General features: G+C 51.9%; 1 protein-coding gene across 1 annotated transcript; it reads right to left on the bottom strand.

The window, feature by feature from the left end:
* Positions 1-2,386: 2,386 nt before the first annotated feature.
* Positions 2,387-17,249, bottom strand: e2f7 (E2F transcription factor 7). The gene is made up of 12 exons (XM_055650563.1): positions 16,925-17,249; positions 15,541-15,639; positions 14,074-14,346; positions 12,288-12,471; positions 11,555-11,836; positions 10,128-10,289; positions 9,537-9,671; positions 7,728-7,809; positions 6,466-6,958; positions 5,107-5,200; positions 3,881-4,233; positions 2,387-2,602 (listed from the first exon to the last, which is right to left on the bottom strand). Exons 2-12 carry the CDS (start codon positions 15,637-15,639, stop codon positions 2,438-2,440), a joined length of 2,322 nt encoding a protein of 773 aa, XP_055506538.1. The 5' UTR covers positions 16,925-17,249; the 3' UTR covers positions 2,387-2,437.
* Positions 17,250-17,315: the final 66 nt, after the last annotated feature.

Here is a 17,315-nt window from a genome sequence, read left to right as displayed (position 1 = left end):
GGAAATAACCAAACTTGTACAGACTATCCAAGCACCATTGGAAGGGAAAGTATCAGCATATCCAAGACAAAACATAGCACCACATTCATATCTATAATGTAAAGGAGGTTTACAAATTGTCAAGTATCATAATTCAACATTCTCATGAGGCATCTGCTACAGCACCTCAACTATCATAGTAACGTCTGCTGCAAAGTATCAAAAGCCCCTTAAGAAGGATTCCGACACAAAGGGTGGTGGGTGCATGGAACGAGCTTCTGGAGGAGGTAGTTGAGGCAAGTACTATTGCAACGTTTCAGAATCAGGTGCACCGGCTTCCTCCCACATCCCAAAGACGGGCGGGTTTGTAGGTTAATTAGCCCTCTGTAAATTGCCCCTGGTGTGTGGGGAGTGGGGTAACATAGAACTAGTGTGAACAGGTGATCGATGGTCGGCGTGGATGGTGTTTCCATCAAACAAAACCATCCATCTCCACCTTGTGTACATTAGAGTATCACTACATGCTAAAGCACCCCCATTGTGCATTGCTGACAAGGAAATGACACAATATTTACCAAAGCCAAATTAACCTACAAACATCTTTGGTGTGTGGGAGGAAATTGGAGCACCCGCAGAACGTGCAAACTCAGTGCAGACAGCACCCATAGTCAGGATTGAACCTGGGTCTCTGGGGCAGCAACTCTACCGCTGCGCCACCGTGCTGCCCTTTCCAGATGGCACGTGAGCTTTGTCACTAGGAGGTCACTCAGCACCTTGACCCAGTTCTGCCGTTCAATGGGATCGCACTTGGCATGCAGCCCATATTCAACACCAGTGAATTGATGGCCTAATGGCCCGATTCTGCCCCTAGACCCTATTACCCATTCTTTGCCCTCTATCGTGTCCTGTCCGATCCTGACTACGGGTGCTGTCCGTACAGAGTTTGTACATTCTCCACGTGACCACATGCACCGAGTGCTCCGGTTTCCTCTCACACTCCAAAGACACTCAGGTTTGTGGGTTATTTGGCTTCTGCAAAAATTGCAAATTGTCCCTAGTGTGTAGGATAGTGCTAGTGATCTAGTGACTAGTGATCACTAGTCGCCGTGGACCAGCAGGGCCTGTTTCCACACTGTATCTCTAAACTAAACTATAAGGTCATCCTTTAGCTGCCTTCGGGGAATAATCACTGGTGAATCTGCATCTTTTCCAACTTCATGACATTGATCATTGCAACCCCCCTTCACAAACAGACCAATTAAAAATACATTGAACTTCAGATAAGGGCGGCCCAGTGGTGCAGCTGATAGAGCCGATACCTCTCAGTGCCATAGACCCGGGTGCTGTTCCTCCTGGGACCATGTGGGGTTCCTCAGGATTCCTCTCACGTCCCAAAGATGTACAGGTTTGTAGGTTAATAGACAATAGGTGCAGGAGTAGGCCATTCGGCCCTTCGAGCCAGCACTGCAATTCACTGTGATCATGGCTGATCATCCACAATCAGTACCCCGTTCCTGCCTTCTCCCCATATCCCTTGACTCCGCTATCTTTAAGAGCCCTATCTAACTCTCTCTTGAAAGCATGCAGATAATTGACCTCCACCGCCTTCTGAGGCAGAGAATTCCACAGTAATTTGCCCGTTGCGTGTGGGGCAAGGGGTGGAAGCTGGGGGTGATAATTTGGCGAGAATAAAGTTGGATCAGTTAAAGGTAGAAATCTCATCCAATTGTGGCGGGTGTTACTCTTTGCGCCAAATTAAAGCGTTGGTACTATGACAACCGTAAAAAGACATTTGGACGGGTACATGGATAGGAAAGGGTTAGAGGGATATGGGCCAAATGGAATGAGTGTAGTTGAGGCATCTATGTCGGCATGGGCAAGTGGGTCTGTTTCTGCATCTTCCTGAGCGATATCTTTTGGTCAGAGAAGGGGGGAGGAAATGGCCGGCACCATTATAAATGTCACAGTATTTTGCAGACGGATAATACATTCACATTCCTAACCTGCACCTTGCACAGGAGATGGATATCACATGCAGAGAGAAATGATCTAAGGTAAGCGGGCAACACCACACGTTATTCCAACAGTTCCTGTCAGTCGCGGGGTCACCAGCGTTCCCCGACATCCGCGTTCTCTACCTTCCCAGGACCGCTTGAAGTTACTTTCTCTCCGAGGCCCCAAAGGGAAGTAGCGCTCCAACTTTCCATTGGAGATAGCACCGGCAATCTTTAATATATTAAAATGTAGCTCAGTAACTGCGGGAGGAAAACGAGGATTTAAAATCACCACCCCCCCGTTAGTGATGAGGGTGGAATGGCAGAGCAGTCCGGATAACATTGGGAGCTGCTGACCCCGACACGGGTGGGATTGTCGGCACCAGTTCATGTTCCACTGGGAGGGGGGGGGGGGGGGGGGGGGGGTGACACCCCGGCATGGGCAGGTGGGGGAGTGGGTGAATTCACTTGCCGATGCTGGTCTCGATATCCAGCTTGCGTTGGGCGGGCGATGCAGTTTTGATCTGCACTCGTTCCAGCTGTCTGCGCTGAGCTGCAGGGACAGGCGTGTGGAAGTAGGTCTCCACGTACGGCCGCTGAACGTCCTTGCGTACCACGTCCGCCGCAGGCTGGAAAACAGGGACAGGGTTGCACAACTAAACTCACTTCTCAGGACATAACTTCAGACATCATCCATTCACACCCTTGAGAGTTTAGTGGGAACAGGCCCTTCAGCCCACTGAGTCCACACTAACCGGCGATCACCCCATACAGTATCAGAGTGAGTAGAAACAAGCCCTTCGGCCTAACTTGCCCTCGCCGGCCAGATTGCCCCATCTATACTGGTCCCATCTGCCTGCGTTTGGCCCACTTCCTTCAACCTGTCCGATCCATATACCTGTTTCTTAAACTTTGAAATAATACCTACCTCAACTACCTCCTCCGGCAGCTCGTTCCAGACACCCACCATCCTCTGTGTGAAAAAATTACCCCTCGGGTTCCAATTAAATCTTTCCCCCCCTCACCTTAAACCTATGTCCTCTGGTTCTTGATTCCTCTACTCTGGGCAAGAGACTCTGTGTGTCCAGCCAATCTATTTCTCTCCTATCCTACACACTAGGGACAATTTACAATTTACAGAAGCCAATTAACCTCCAAATCCGCACGTCTTTAGAATGTTGGAGGAAGCTAGAGCACGCAGAGAAAACCCACGCGGTCACGGGGAGAGGGAAGAGTATTGCATACAGTTTTGGTCTCCTAATCTGAGGAAAGACATTCTTGCCATAGATGGAGTACAGAGAAGGTTCACCAGACTGATTCCTGGGATGTCAGGACTTTCATATGAGGAAAATCTGGATAGACTTGGCTTGTACACGCTAGAATTTAGAAGATTGAGGGGAAATCTTATAGAAACTTACAAAATTCTTAAGGGGTTGGACAGGCTAGATGCAGGAAGATTGTTCCCGATGTTGGGGAAGTCCAGAGCAAGGGGTCACAGTTTAAGGATAAGGGGGAAGTCTTTTAAGACCGAGATGAGAAAAACATTTTTCACACAGAGAGTGGATGAATGTCTGGAATTCTCTGCCACAGAAGGTAGTTGAGGCCGGTTCATTGGCTATATTTAAGAGGGAGTTAGATGTGGCCCTTGTCGCTAAAGGGATCAGGGGGTATGGAGAGAAGGCAGGTACGGGATACTGAGTTGGATGATCAGCCATGATCATATTGAATGGCGGTGCAGGCTCAAAAGGCTGAATGGCCTACTCCTGCACCTAGTTTCTATGTTTCTATACAAACTCCGTACCAACACCCATAGTCAGGATCGAACCTGGGTTTCTGGCGCCGCCGCTAAATGATTGTAATCATGTATAGTCTTATCACTGTACCTCAGTACAATAAACTCAACATACCTGGTGTTGCAGCTTGATGATTGCAATAGGTTGAAGGGCAGGGTGGTCCGGCTCGGACGGAGGGCTTTCCCGGGAGCCAAGCGCGGTGGAGAGAGCGTGGCGCTCCGGCGAGGAGGATCCGGCGGCAGGGCTGGCCGGAGGAGAGGAAGGAAGTCGGCCCATCAGGAGCTGGGCGGTGGGGAGGAGGCCCAGGTGGAGGGAGCTGCTGGCAGACACAGTGGAGGGCAGGGCCTGGCAGAAGACGGGCACCATCACCTGGTAGGGGAGGCTGGTCGGGCCCAGGTGCCTGAGGGGGATGGTGAACCGCTCCTGGCCGTGGGCAGCTGCTAGAAGCAAGTTCAAATCACTCAGACCTGGAGACAAAAAGTATGGGTGAGGGAGGGGAGAGAGAAAACAAAACACACACTTTAGAGATACAGCGTGGAAACAGGCCCTTCGGCCCACCGAGTCCGCGCCGACCAGCGATCACCCCATACACTAGTTCTATCCAAAATACTAGGAACAATTTATAGAGGCCAATTAATGTACAAACCTGCACATCTTTGTTTAAGTAACAAGGTTTTTGTTGCATGTTACCCAGTCAGTGTTAAGACCACACACGATTACAACAACCGCAACTTCCTCCTCCGGCAGCTCGTTACATACACCCACCACCCTTTGTGTGAATAGGTCACCCCCTCACGTTACTATTAAATCTTCCTCCCCTCACCTGAAACCTAAGCCCTCTGGTTCTTGATTCCCCTACTCTGGGCAAGAGAATCTGTGTACAAATCTATTCCTCTCCTATGCTACACACCAAGGACAATATACAGAAGCCCATTAACCTACAAACCCGCATGTCTTTGGAGTGTGGGAGGAAATCAGAGCACCCAGAGAAAACCCACATGGTCACAGGAAGAATGTACAGACAGTGCGCGTAGACCGGATCAAATCTGGGTTTCCGGCGCGGTTCTGTTTTGGGTCGGGACCTTTCCCTACTTAAAAAGGGTTCCCATCGGAAACGTCACTTATCCAGTTTCTCCAGAGATGCTGTCTGACCCGCCGAATTACTCCAGCACTTTGTGTCTATCTTGGGTTTGGAGGGATACGGGGCAAACGTGGACAGGTGGGACTAGTTTAGATGGGGGCAAGTTGGGCCGAAGGGCCTGTTTCCACACTATACAACTCTAAGACTCCAAGAGTGAGGGAAGATAGCACATGCCCACACAGAAGGTTGTATCACTTACCGGAGGCAGCGGGGAGGCAGGGGCCGGTGTGGGGTTGTCCCATCTGAGTGTTGGCGGTGATGTAGGTGGGGGTTGGAATGCCTGACAGCGGGGTCTGGGGGTGTTGGGAGAGAGACAACAGCGTCAGTACTTCGCCTTACGACAGCAGAATCATATAATCCCCCCTGCTCCCCATATCCCCAAACTGCCCAATAATTCCCACAATCACTTAGCAATCAGAGAGGAACGATGTCCTCACGCCGAGGTCATAGGAGCGGAATTAGGCCATTCGGCCCATGAGGTCAACTCCACCAGTCAATCATGGCTGATCTATCTTTCCTGCTCAACCCCATTCTCCAGCCTTCTCCCTATAACCCCCGACACCCGTACTAATCAAGAATCGACAAATCTGCGCCTTAAAAGTACTCAATGGCTTGGCCTTCACAGCCATCTGTGGCAATTAAGTCCACATATTCAGCACCAGGAGCCTGGCCCTTCAGCCCACAATGTCCGTGCTGAACAGGATGCCAAGTTAAACTCATCTTCTCTGGGTCCACATGATCCATCTACCTCCATTCCCAACAATATCCATCTAATAGCCTCGTAAGCACTACTACCATATCTGCCTCCTCCACCAACACACGCTCCAGGCCCCACCACCATCTGTGTATAAACGTGCCCCTCTCACCTTATAACTACGCCCCCTAGTGTAGGACATTCCCAACACTGGGGAACAAGGTTCTGACTGTCTACCCTATCTACGCCTCTCATAATTGTATATACTTCTATCAAGTCTCCCTTCAACCTCTGACGTTCCAGAGAAATATGCAGCTTTTGGATAGACACAGGGACATTCAGGGAATGAAAGGATATGAATCACGTGCAGGCAGAGAAGACTAGTTTAACGTGTTATCATGTTCGTAAGTCATTGGGAGCAGAAATAGGCCATTCGGCCCATTGAGGCTGCTCCGCCATTCAATCATGGCTGATCTATCTTTCCCTCTCAACCCCATTTTCCTACCTTCTCCCTGTAACCTTTGACACCCTTACTAATCAACAGCCTGTCAATCTCTACTTTAAAAATACCCATTGGCTTGGTCTCCACAGCCGCCTGTGGCGATGAATTCCACAGATTCACCACCCTCTGGCTAAAGAAATTCGGCCTCATCTCCATTCTAAAGGTATGTCCTTTTATTCTGAGACCTTGGTGATGCACTCTCCCACTAGTAGAACCATCACTTCCACATACGTACTACACAAAAGATACGTATTTCTATTGAGCACGGACATTGTGGGCCGAAGGGCCTGTATCTTTCAATGAACAGCTGCAAATCCCGGCTTACTGTAGGGGATGGATAGCCCCCTGCCTCAGGCTCTGACCTTGTCTGCAGAGAGTGCTGATGAATAGATGTGGGCAAAGTCACACTCAGAGGAACACAGAGCTCTGTGGCGTTTTGCTGTGGGCCGGTCTTCCTCCTCTTGCACGTGTGGAAGCGGCGTTCGTTCCGCCAGACGGCGCTTGCGGAGATCCCCGTCCGTCCGCTTCCCGGTTGCGAGCGGGGTCGTCTCTCCCGGGTCGGAGGGTCGGGGCAGCGCGTTGGGGTCCACTTTGCCGTACATCAGCAGCAGGGGGGCAGAGGGCAGTCCCTGTAGCAGCACTAAGGGCTGGCTGCCGTGGAAACCGGAGAAGCCTTCGTCCGAGCCGGGGCCCGGTGGGGGAACGCCGCCATCGTTCCCGTCGCCGTGGAGGCAGGTGGTCGACCGGTGGTCAGTGTGAGCGACGGGCTCGGCGCGGGAGCCGGCCACAGGAGTGTCCACCATAGGAGCAACCTCCTGCCGCACACTTCCATCCTCCCGACCACATTCCAAGTCTCTGGGAAGGAAGGAGAGGGATAAGATAAATATAGACAGTTAACCAGACCTGGACAATCAACAACCACAGGGCATGGGTTTAAGTAGCAGAATTAGGCCATTCGGTCCATTGTCTACTCTGCCATTCTATCATGGCTCATCTATGTTTCCCTCAACCCCATTCTTCTGCCTTCGCCCCACAACCTTTGACCTCCTTACTTATCAAGAACCTATCAATTTCCCCAATGACGGCCTCCACCGCCGTCTATGGCAATGAATTCCAATGATTCACCGCCCTCTGGCTAAAGAAATTCTTCCTCATTTCCTTTTTAAACGTATGTCCTTTTAATCTGAGGCTGTGCCCTCTGGTCCTAGTCTCTCCCACTAGTGGAAACATCCTCTCCTCATCCACTCTATCCAGGCTTTTTACTATTTGGTGAGTTTTAATGAAGCCCCCCCCCCCCACTCATCGTCGGAAACTCCAGCGAGTACAGTGCCTTCAAGCTCCCCTCATATGTAAACTCAATCCTCCCTGGGATCATTCTTGTAAGCCTCCTCTGGACCCTCTCCAACGCCGGCATGTCCTGCCTCATATAGGGGGCACAACTACTCACAATACTCCAAATGTGGTCTGACCATTGAGACCAGAGGATTGAAGCCAGGTCTCTGGCGCTGTGAGGCATCGGCTCTGCCAGCGGTAGGTACCAGGGCAACGGACACCAGAATTAATGGGTCTTGGTGACGTGGTCCAGAGGGGTAAAGGGGCAGAAGATCACCGCAGGAAAACTCACTTGCAGTCTTCTTCGAACTGGAGCCTGCATGCAGCGGCCAGCTGCGCCATTTTTCCGCATGGATCTTCTGCATCCACTGTCCCTGTTGCATGGGAGACACAAGGCGGAAATTAAAGTCAAGCACTCCCTCCTGCAGAACTACCCGCGGGGGTGTGTGGGGAGACGGAGATCACCAGAGGCATCGACACAGGACCACACGCAGATTTAAGATGGGAGCTGGAAATAAAAGTCTCTTTGCATCCATTGAGAATTGGAGCTTAGTTTAGTTCAGAGACACAACACGGAAACATACCCTTTGGCCCACTGAGGCTACGCCGACCAGCAATCACTCCGTACACTAGCACTATCCTACACACTAGGGGCAATTCACAACTTTAACAAAGCCAATTAAGCTACAAACCTGCACGTCTTTGGAGCGTGGAAGGAAACTGGAGCTCCCGGGAACACCCACATGGTCACAGGGAGAATGAGTAAACTACGCAGACAGCACCCGTCGTCAGGATCAAATCCGGGTCTCTGGCGCTGTAAGGCAGCCACTGGGCTAGCCTAATTAAACGTGTTCTATTCTAACTCCACAGCTGCCAGAGTAGTTAGTTGAGGCAGGTACTGTAACATGCCGTCAAAAGACATTTGGACAGGTACATGGATAGGAAAGGTGAGAGGGATGTGGGCCAAATGCAGACGGGCGGGTCCAGTGTAGATGGGGAAATCTTTGGTCGACACGGGCAGGTTGGGCTGAAGGGCCAGTTTCCGTGCTGCGTGACTCTATAAACAATGGGGACCAGAACAGTGGCCAGGGTCTGGGCTTCCGTCACGCGGCTCTCCCCGCCGTGGCATGGTGGCGAGATTCTGTGACAGCGGCAATTCCTGACGAGTCATCAACCAAACCCGAGCATCACTCACGGAGAAGTTTCAAATCCACTTACTGGGGAAAGCTAAAAAGCAGTCAGTGACGGACCCTGTACAGAACCACGCACCTCTCCCCACTGTCTCTCTCGCTGCACTCCCCCCCACCCCCACCATGATTCTTTTCATGCCTTTCATTCATTTGTTCTTTGGACCTTTTCACACCTCTAGTTTCCCTCTCCCCTGACTCTGTCTGAAGAAGGGTCTCGTCCCCCGAAACATCAACTATTCCTTCTCTGCAGAGATGCTGCCCGGCCCGCTGAGTCACTTCAACATTTTGTGTCTATCTTCGGTGTAAACCAGCACCTGCAGTTCCTTCCTACACATAGAACTAGTGTGAATGGGTGATCAATGGTGGACATGGACTCAGTAGGCCGAAGGGCCTGTTTCCATGACTACAGAAAGTCATTGAATTTATAAAGGCGAGCACAAAACTCACGCTGCATCAGGCAGGGCCCTCGAGTTGTTGGATCCCTATTGACGCGATCCACAGGCACTACATGTCCACCACTGATTTTACGGCAACTGGTGTCCGGCCCCTACTTTAAACCGGACAACCCCCCCCCCACGAACAATGCCCGGGTGAGCGGCCAGTCTCTACCCCATCTGAATTTCCGCAGCCGAACGGAGGGTGGAATTTGCCCCCTGCAGCCGGGGGGGTGCGGTGGGGAGGGGGCTTTGGAGCTCCGACCCGGTTTCCATGCTGCATCTCTAAACTAAAGTAAAATGATCCTCATGGTTTTATAAACCTCTATGAGGTCACCCCTCAATCTCCAAGGGAATAAAACCCAGTGTCCAAGCCTCTTCTCATTGTCCCTGGAGGACTCGGTGGCCGAAGGGGCTGTTTCCGTGCTGTATCTCTAAACTAAACTCTGTTGAGCTGAACACTGATGTGGGCCTCACCGTCAGGCCTGCCCGGGGTGACGGGTCCGACCCACTTGAACGCCGGCTTGCGGCCCCTCTCGTTGACGTGAACCTTCTTGATGAGTCCCAGGCTGGTGAGTACGTTGGCGATGTCGTACAGCCGCCGGATCTTGGCTGGGGGAGGAAAGAGCGGAGTGAGAGGCCGGGGAGAGTGCAACAGGAGAATCACCCGCCAGGGCAACAGGCCGGTTCGCAGGGTCCAGAAACCACCAGAACCCCCCCCCCCACCCTGCGCAATTCCCCACATCCCCCCCCCCCCCGCAATTCCCCACCACCTGCCCAATACCCCCACCTTCATTCACTCGCCGCCTGTCTTCCCACAAGGCCTCCACTTCTCCAGGTCTCCCCCTCCACCCTACTCGCCTCTCTCTGTTCCCCGAGAAGTTCACCCCTACCTACTCCCCCACCCCTCCTCCCAAACCCACTTTTCTTCTTCTCAAGCCCGTCTTCTTCTCCCTCATTTCTCTCTTCTCGTCATCCCCCCCCCCCCCCCCCAGGTCTGCCCTTCCCCCCCCTTTGCCCATCCCTTCTCCCCCCCCCCCCCCCCGCCTCCTTAACCAGCCCCCTTACTCTTGAACTTGCTGTTGTCCGCGCTCTCGGGCTGCCCGTCCTCGATGAGGATTTTGGCCGCAGCGTCGAGGGCGATCGTCCTGGGCTCGGCCACAAGGAAGAGCATCACAAACTTCTCACTCATGATGCGCAGAGACTTGTCCTTCCTGCTGTTCATGCACACTGTGTGGGGGGGGGGGGGGGGGGAGGGAGGAGAGAGGGAGGGAGGAGAGAGAAAGGGAGGGGAGAGAGAAAGGGAGGGGAGAGAGAAAGGGAGGGGAGAAAGGGACGGAGGATGGGTGTGGAGAAATGGAGGGAAAGACAGGAGAAAAAGAGAGGTAGGCAGGAGGATGGGTGGGGAGAATGAGTGGGAGGGAGGGAAAAGAGATTGGGAGGGGGAGAGGGAGGCAAGTTGAAAAGTGGGAGAGGAATGAGGCAGTAGAGATCGTGTTTAATACAAAATTGTTTATGTGCCATGTGCTTTGTTTACAATATTTTAACAATCCAGGGTAGCAAAAGCAAAGAACCATTAGGCTCTTGAACACAGCATAGCCTGCCAGCTCTGTTGAATATTGTGTCTTAGGTTGGACTCTGCTTTGATCTTTGTGCTATTATGGTTTCGTTATTAATTAATTTATTTATTTTTAACCTTTACACATATCTGCGTGTTCTAACAGTTATAGACCTGTTCTGCTGCTACGAGTAAGAACCTCACTGTTCTGTTGTCAATGCTCATGACAATGAAACACTCGACTCGATAACTCTCTTCCCCGTTGGCCGCAGTTCCCCACATGCCAGGAGGGGGCGGCAGAGGCCTCTCCAACACAGAACCAATGCCAACTGGTGCCAGCTTTGCCCTCCCCTCTCCCCCACCCGCAACCGTCCCCTCCCCCTGCCTCGCCCCCTACCTCTCCTTTCTTCCTCCTGTCCCCATTCCAATCCCCTACCTGCCCGGTCTCCATCCCCTCACACCCCTTCTCCCCGACCCCCCCTCCATCTCAATCCCACCCGGATTTAGCTTCCGGTTGGGAATGTGGATTAACCTGGCCAGTGTAAATCATGTAGGATAGTGCTAGTGCACGGGGTGATCGCTGGTCAGTGCCGACTCGGTGGGCCAATGGGCCTATTTCCACACTGTATCGCTAAAGTCTAAAGGAAGATCTTGTCCTGAAATTATACTGCCAGAATGTTTAAAAAACAGTAGTAAGAAGGAAGTGGAGATGCTGGTTTAAACGAAATGAAGACACAAAATGCCAGAGCATTTCTGGAGAAGGGTCCTGACCAAAAACAAAACGCTGGTGTAACTCAGTGGGTCAGTCAGCATCTCAGGAGATTGGTCCCGACCAGAAATGTCACCTATCCATGTTCTCCAGAGAGGCTGTCTGACATGCTGAGTTACTCCAGCACTTTGTGTCTTGTTTCTGCAGTTCCTCGTGCATCCGTTCTACCTGCTTTGCTCCTGGTGTTGGGAGAGGCTGGTTGGGGCCCGGTGCCCAGTACCTGGCCCACGTCTCTCCCCTCCTCCTCCTCCTCCTTGCCATCCAGCTGCCGCTGCAGCTGTGCCAGTTGTTGGGCGTAGCCCAGCTGTTCCCCTCTCCTCCCGAGGACGCCGAGGGTGAGGGCGAGGCCGGGCAGCCCGTGCCACCAGTACTGGTTCTTGGCCACACGGCTCACCAGCTGCAGAGACTCCAGCACATTGACGATGTCATAGATACGCCGTCGCTCCACTCCTGGGGACAGAGGCAGCCCGTTACACAGAGATCACACACTCACACATATACACACACACACTCATGCACACACGCATACACACACACCAACTCATACACTCATGCACACTCACACACTGACTCATACACACTCGCATACACACACACACCAACTCATGCAGACTGATGAGGGGGAGTGGAGGGGGGGGGCAGGAAGAAGAAAGTTGAAAGGGAGGAGCTGGATAAAACATGGTGCGTGATAAGTGGGTACAGGTGAGGGAGGAAGGGGGGGGGGCGGAATGGAGGCAGATGGCTGTCAAAGGTCAGAGATGAAAACACTGAAGGTGCGAGCACAAGGATTGAAGAGTTGCGAAATGTGAAGGAGGGGGGAGAAATAGGGGCGGGGGAGGGTTACTCTCCAATCTGGCCAGCATGGCCTCAATGGGCCGAATGGCATCCCTGCTCCACTTACCGAGCTCAGCCGCCACCTCGTCCAGGGAGATGTCCGTCTTCTCGGTGGGCAGCGGGTAGTCGGGGTAGCGGGCCAGGAACTTCTGGCACAGCAGCCCCAGGCTCTTCTGCTTCCTGCTGGGCCTCTGATGCTCAAACTCGTCGGGCGCTCCCTCCTGGGCGGCGGCTGCTGCTGCTGCCGTGAGCTGCGGAGAGAGGGCGACCTCGCTCTTCACGGGGGGTGTCAATGCTTCAACGGCCCCGTATCCCAACATGCCCGTCTACTGTCACCCACTCGCACAGACCAGGCCAACAGGAGGCACCTCCATGTCCCCGCACCCTTCCCCCATCTTCACCCGATCACGCCCCACTCGGTCACAGGGAGAACGTGCACACTCCACACGGGCAGCAGCGCAAGTCATCATAGCTCCCAGGACCTTTAGATCTTAGAGATACAGCGCAAAACGTCTTTGCACACTAGAGATAATTTATAATTTTACCAAAACGAATTAACCTACAAACGAGTGTGGGAGGAAACCAAAGCACCCGATGAAAACCCATGTGGTCACAGAGAGAACAGACAAACTCCATACAGACAGCACCCATATTCAGGATCGAACCCGGTTCTGACGCTGTGGGTGCTGTCTGTACAGAGTTTGTACATTCTCCCTGTGACCGCATGGGTTTCCTCCGGTTGCTCCGGTTTCCCCACACATTCCAAAGACGTGCAGGTTTGTAGGTTCATTGTCCTCTGCAACTTGTCCCTAGCGTGCAGGATATCACTAATGAAATGGCCTGTTTCTGTGCTGTATCTCGAAACTAAACAGACCCAATAGCTAAACTCACCCACGCCGACAAAGATGCTCCCATTAAACTAGTGACACTTCCCGGCATTTGGCCCATATAATAACCTTCTAAACCTTTCAAATGTATGTACTTGTCACATATCTTTTAAGTCGTTTAGTTTTAGTTTAGTGTAGAGGCACAGCGTGGAAACAGGCTCTTCGGCCCATCGAGTCCACACCGACCAGTGATCTCCCCGTACACTAGCGCTATCCTACACCCGAGTTGCTGTAAGGCAACAACTCTACAGCTGCGCCACCATGCCGCTAAAGGAGTTACGTTTATTTTCACGTGCACCAAGTGCAAAGCTTTGGCCGCGTGCTGTCCATGTATTTAACATAGTTATTATGTAATCAGCTTCCTCTGGGCATTTTTTTCGTACTTCCCACCACCCCCTCCAAAACTAAAGACAGCGGTGCAGTGGGAAAGGACGTGGCTTAAAACTCAACATGAGTGAAGGCAGGGAACTCCCAGCGATGGTGCAGACCCGGCCAGCACGAACATGAACCAGCCCGGCAGTCGAAGTGACCAGCGAGAACGAGGAACAAGGACAGGCCCGTCGACCGCCGAGAACAAAGACCCACCAGCTGCTGAGAGAGAAGACCCTAGCGGCCATGTGCAGGGGGAGGCCCGGAGAGTCGAGGAGGGGGGGAGCCGCTGGCAGCGACACACACGAGGAGTGGGCCGGTCAAGGCCTTCAAGGTCGGCTATAGGAGGTGCCCCTGTGGGGGACACAGAGGCGATCGACAGAGGAGAGAGGCGCTGGATCACGGGTCTGTATCAGTGGCTCTCCAGGACTTCCAGCATGTGGACCGTACCTTTACCGTTTGAGTCATCTATTTTTTTATTTGATTTTAAACGCCATCAAGATTGTGGCGACTGTGCATTTGTGGTTTGTGCAGAAGAGTCTCACTGTGTTGTGTGTGGGTGACAGTGAAGTAGGATTGAACGGGAGGGAGAGCTACCTGAATAACGTCGGCAGCCGGTGGGACCTTCTCGTTCTCAATCTGCCTGAAGAGCTCCTTCTTCTTCTCCCTGTCGCGGATGTCGGGACTGGCGGCGCTGATCAGCATCCGCAGGTTGGCTGTGGGGGACCAGGGCTCGGGCGACGGCTTGTCCAGTGGCTTGCTGGGCGTCAGCTGAATCCGATCCGGGGTACAACACTTGCGTCTGGGAACGCCGCCCGGCACCAACTCCGATTTCACCGGGGTCCTGGGCGACCCCCTGAACCTGTTCTCCTGCAAGGCACAGAAAGAGCAAAGGGTCACAGACAGGAGGCTGTGGCGATGCTGCTATCCCACTCATTGGGCTGAAGGGCCAGTTTCCCTGCTGTGTTATGATGACTATCCTTGTAATCATTCAGTTTATTATTGTCACGTGTACCGAGGTACAGTGAAAAGCCTTCGTTGCGTGCTATCCAGTCAGTGGAAAGACAATACATGATTACAATCGAGCCGTCCACAGTGTAGAGAAACAGGGTGAAGACTATCTTTAATTGACTTGATTTTATCACGCGCGATAAAATCATCAATTAAAGATAGTCCAAGGGTCTCCAATGAGGTAAATGGTAGGTCAGGACAGATCTCTAGTTGGTCATAGGATGGTTTAGTTGCCTGATAACAGCTGGGAAGAAACCGTCTCTGAATCTGAAGGTATGCGTTTGCACACTTCTGTACCTCTTGCCTGATGGGAGGGGGGGGGGAGAAAGAGGCAGTGGCCGGGGTGAGACGGGTCCTTGATTATGCTGCTGGCCTTGCTGAGGCAGCCTGAAGTGTAGATGGAGTCAATGGAAGGGAGGTTGGTTTGCGCGATGGGCTGGGCTACGACCGCAAGTCTCTGCAGTTTTTTGCTGTCCTGGATGGAGCTATAACACACACTTGTAACGCTAGTCCTATCAAGCACGAGATACCAACTATTTATCCAACTCTGGCCACCAGAACTTCACTAAACTTAACGTCTCTACCATCAACAAACATGTCACTTTATCTGGGCCCTATTGTTAAATGCTGCCTTAAGTATCCCCCTCCCTCCCTCCCTCCCCTCCACATTCAGCTCCACATTCTTGTCTACCACCCGTAACTGTTTACCCCTTTAGTTTTACAAAGAACTTACCTACCTTCTGCCAAAGAATATTCAAAGATTGTTTCCAGTGCCCTTTGTCTTTAAACGTTCCCCCTCTGACCTTCCCCATGTGGCCTCTGATCCTTGACCTTTCCACCCTGACACCCACCCTCCATGTGAATAAGCTGCCCCTGAGGTTCCTATCACACCTCAGCCTCCTGTGCGCCAAGGAATAAAGTCCTAGGCTGTGCCTGACTACCATCTAAGCCAGTCCCAATGGCCCGTGTTGGGCCCATATCCCTCCAACCCTTTCCTATCCATGTATTTAAAAAAGATAAAGCTCAGAAGAAGAACCCAACATGAAAATGTACCTTTTGCACATTTTGTACTTCATCGTTCAGAGAGTGTGGAGCTATATCACACTTTCCCTTTCGTAAACTCAAAAGATCCCTTAATTTCAAACACTCCATCTGAAAAAAAGGGAACAAAACATATTTGAGTCATACAGCGTGGAAACAGTCCCTTCAGCCCAACTTGCCCACACCGACCAACATGTCCCACCCACCCGCATTTGGCCCATCTTCCTCTAAACCTATCCTATCCACGTACCTGTCCAAATGTCTCTTAAATGCTGTGATGGTACCTAACGCAACTACCTCCTCCTGCAGCTCCTTCCATACACCCACCACCCTTTGTGTAAAAACGTTGCCCCTCAGGTTCCTATTAAATCTCTCTCCCCCCCCCCCCCCACCTTAAACCCGTGTCCTCTGGTTCTCTATTCCCCCATATTCTGTGCATCTACGCTATTTATTCCCCTCGTGATTTTGTACACCTCTAAGAGATCGACTTTCATCCTCCTGCGCCCCAAAGAATAAAGCCAGCCCAATCTTTCCCAGTAGCTCAGCCCCACTTATCCTGGCAACGTTCTGGTAAATCTTTTCTGCACCCTTTCCAGCTTGACATGTTGTTTGGTCGCTCAGCTATAGGAAGGATGTTGTTAAGGGAGATTGTTTTTAAATACCACACAAACAAACCCCGTTGGTAATAAATGATTTTAACAGTTAATTTGGCAGACTATCCATAATAAGATATCCCCTGTAAGATGTAATAAGCCGCTGGGATACAGTCCTGTAGCGGGGGGCGCTGGCCACACAACCATGTACAACTGCCTATTACGAAAGTCAACTACAAGTTTTCTAAGCGCCAAGTAGCGCCACCAAGTCGGAGACCAACTTTAGAAATGAAATCCCTTTAGGAATCCCTCGTATAAACAGAATATAAAAACGAAATCGGTTGCTGCATATCACCGCCACATATTTAATTGACTCAACACGAGAGTTTGATGTGTGGGAATAGTTCCTAATTTCGTTCGTTTTTATTTTGAAAATTTGGCGCAAAAAAAAAATCAGGTGGACAGTACAATTCACAGTTTGACATGATCTTCAGGGAGACAAGACACTGGTTAAAAACGGGGCGGCAGACGATTATTGGGGGCATTAACTATGGTTAGACAGTAGATTGCTACATTAACGAGTTACATTACGTAAAGTAACAGGCGGAGAGAGAGAGGGGGTTGTTGGAAACTCAACAGGGAAAGTTCAGAGAGCACAGATCATACTGAAATTCTGGAAGAGAGACTTTAAAACGGCTGGAGGAAATCCAGATCAACTTCTGGAGGGAAGTGAGTTAGCCTTAAGTTTCAGATAGTTTGTTACATTAACTGGACGTTTTAATGAATGAATGAAGTTGACTCACCTTAAGCTGGGAGTGAGGTCGTTGTCAGTGTGGAGGCTGCTCTAGAGGTCAGCGATAAGAGCGGCTGCATGTGTCGGCGCTGGGAGAGCGGTACCCCCTGTCTCCCCGTCTCCACCCTCTGTCTCCCCGTCTCCCCCCTCTGTCTATCACCCTCGGTCTACCCCCTGTCAACACCGGTCTCCACACTCTGTCTCCCCTCTCCTGTCTCCACCGATCCTCAGTCTACCCCGGTCTCCTGTCTCCCCGGTGCCCAGTCTGCCTCTGTCTGTCTGTCTGTCTGTCTCGCCCGGGAACCGCGGGTGAAGCCGCGAAACCCGCGCTTCTGGCGCCCTGCAACATTCCGAAAGACGTCATCGCTGCCGTCAGCCAATGGCAGCGGCCCGCAACTCGA

The sequence above is a fragment of the Leucoraja erinacea genome, chromosome 19 (assembly GCF_028641065.1).
Source record: "Leucoraja erinacea ecotype New England chromosome 19, Leri_hhj_1, whole genome shotgun sequence".
Lineage (NCBI taxonomy): Eukaryota > Metazoa > Chordata > Chondrichthyes > Rajiformes > Rajidae > Leucoraja > Leucoraja erinaceus.
The sequence above is the reverse complement of the archived record's forward strand: the minus strand, read 5'-3'. Positions and strand labels throughout refer to the sequence as shown.

What these genes read in the sequence shown, in the direction of transcription:
- e2f7 (XM_055650563.1), bottom strand. Translation starts at nt 15,639, where the DNA reads ATGGAGTGTTTGAAATTAAGGGATCTTTTGAGTTTACGAAAGGGAAAG. An exon ending in CAACACCAGGAGCAAAGCAG is followed by an intron (nt 10,290 to 11,554) that starts GTAGAACGGATG and finishes CCCCCCACACAG; the next exon opens with TGTGCATGAACAGCAGGAAG. An exon ending in GGACAACAGCAAGTTCAAGA is followed by an intron (nt 9,672 to 10,127) that starts GTAAGGGGGCTG and finishes TTCCTCCCCCAG; the next exon opens with CCAAGATCCGGCGGCTGTAC.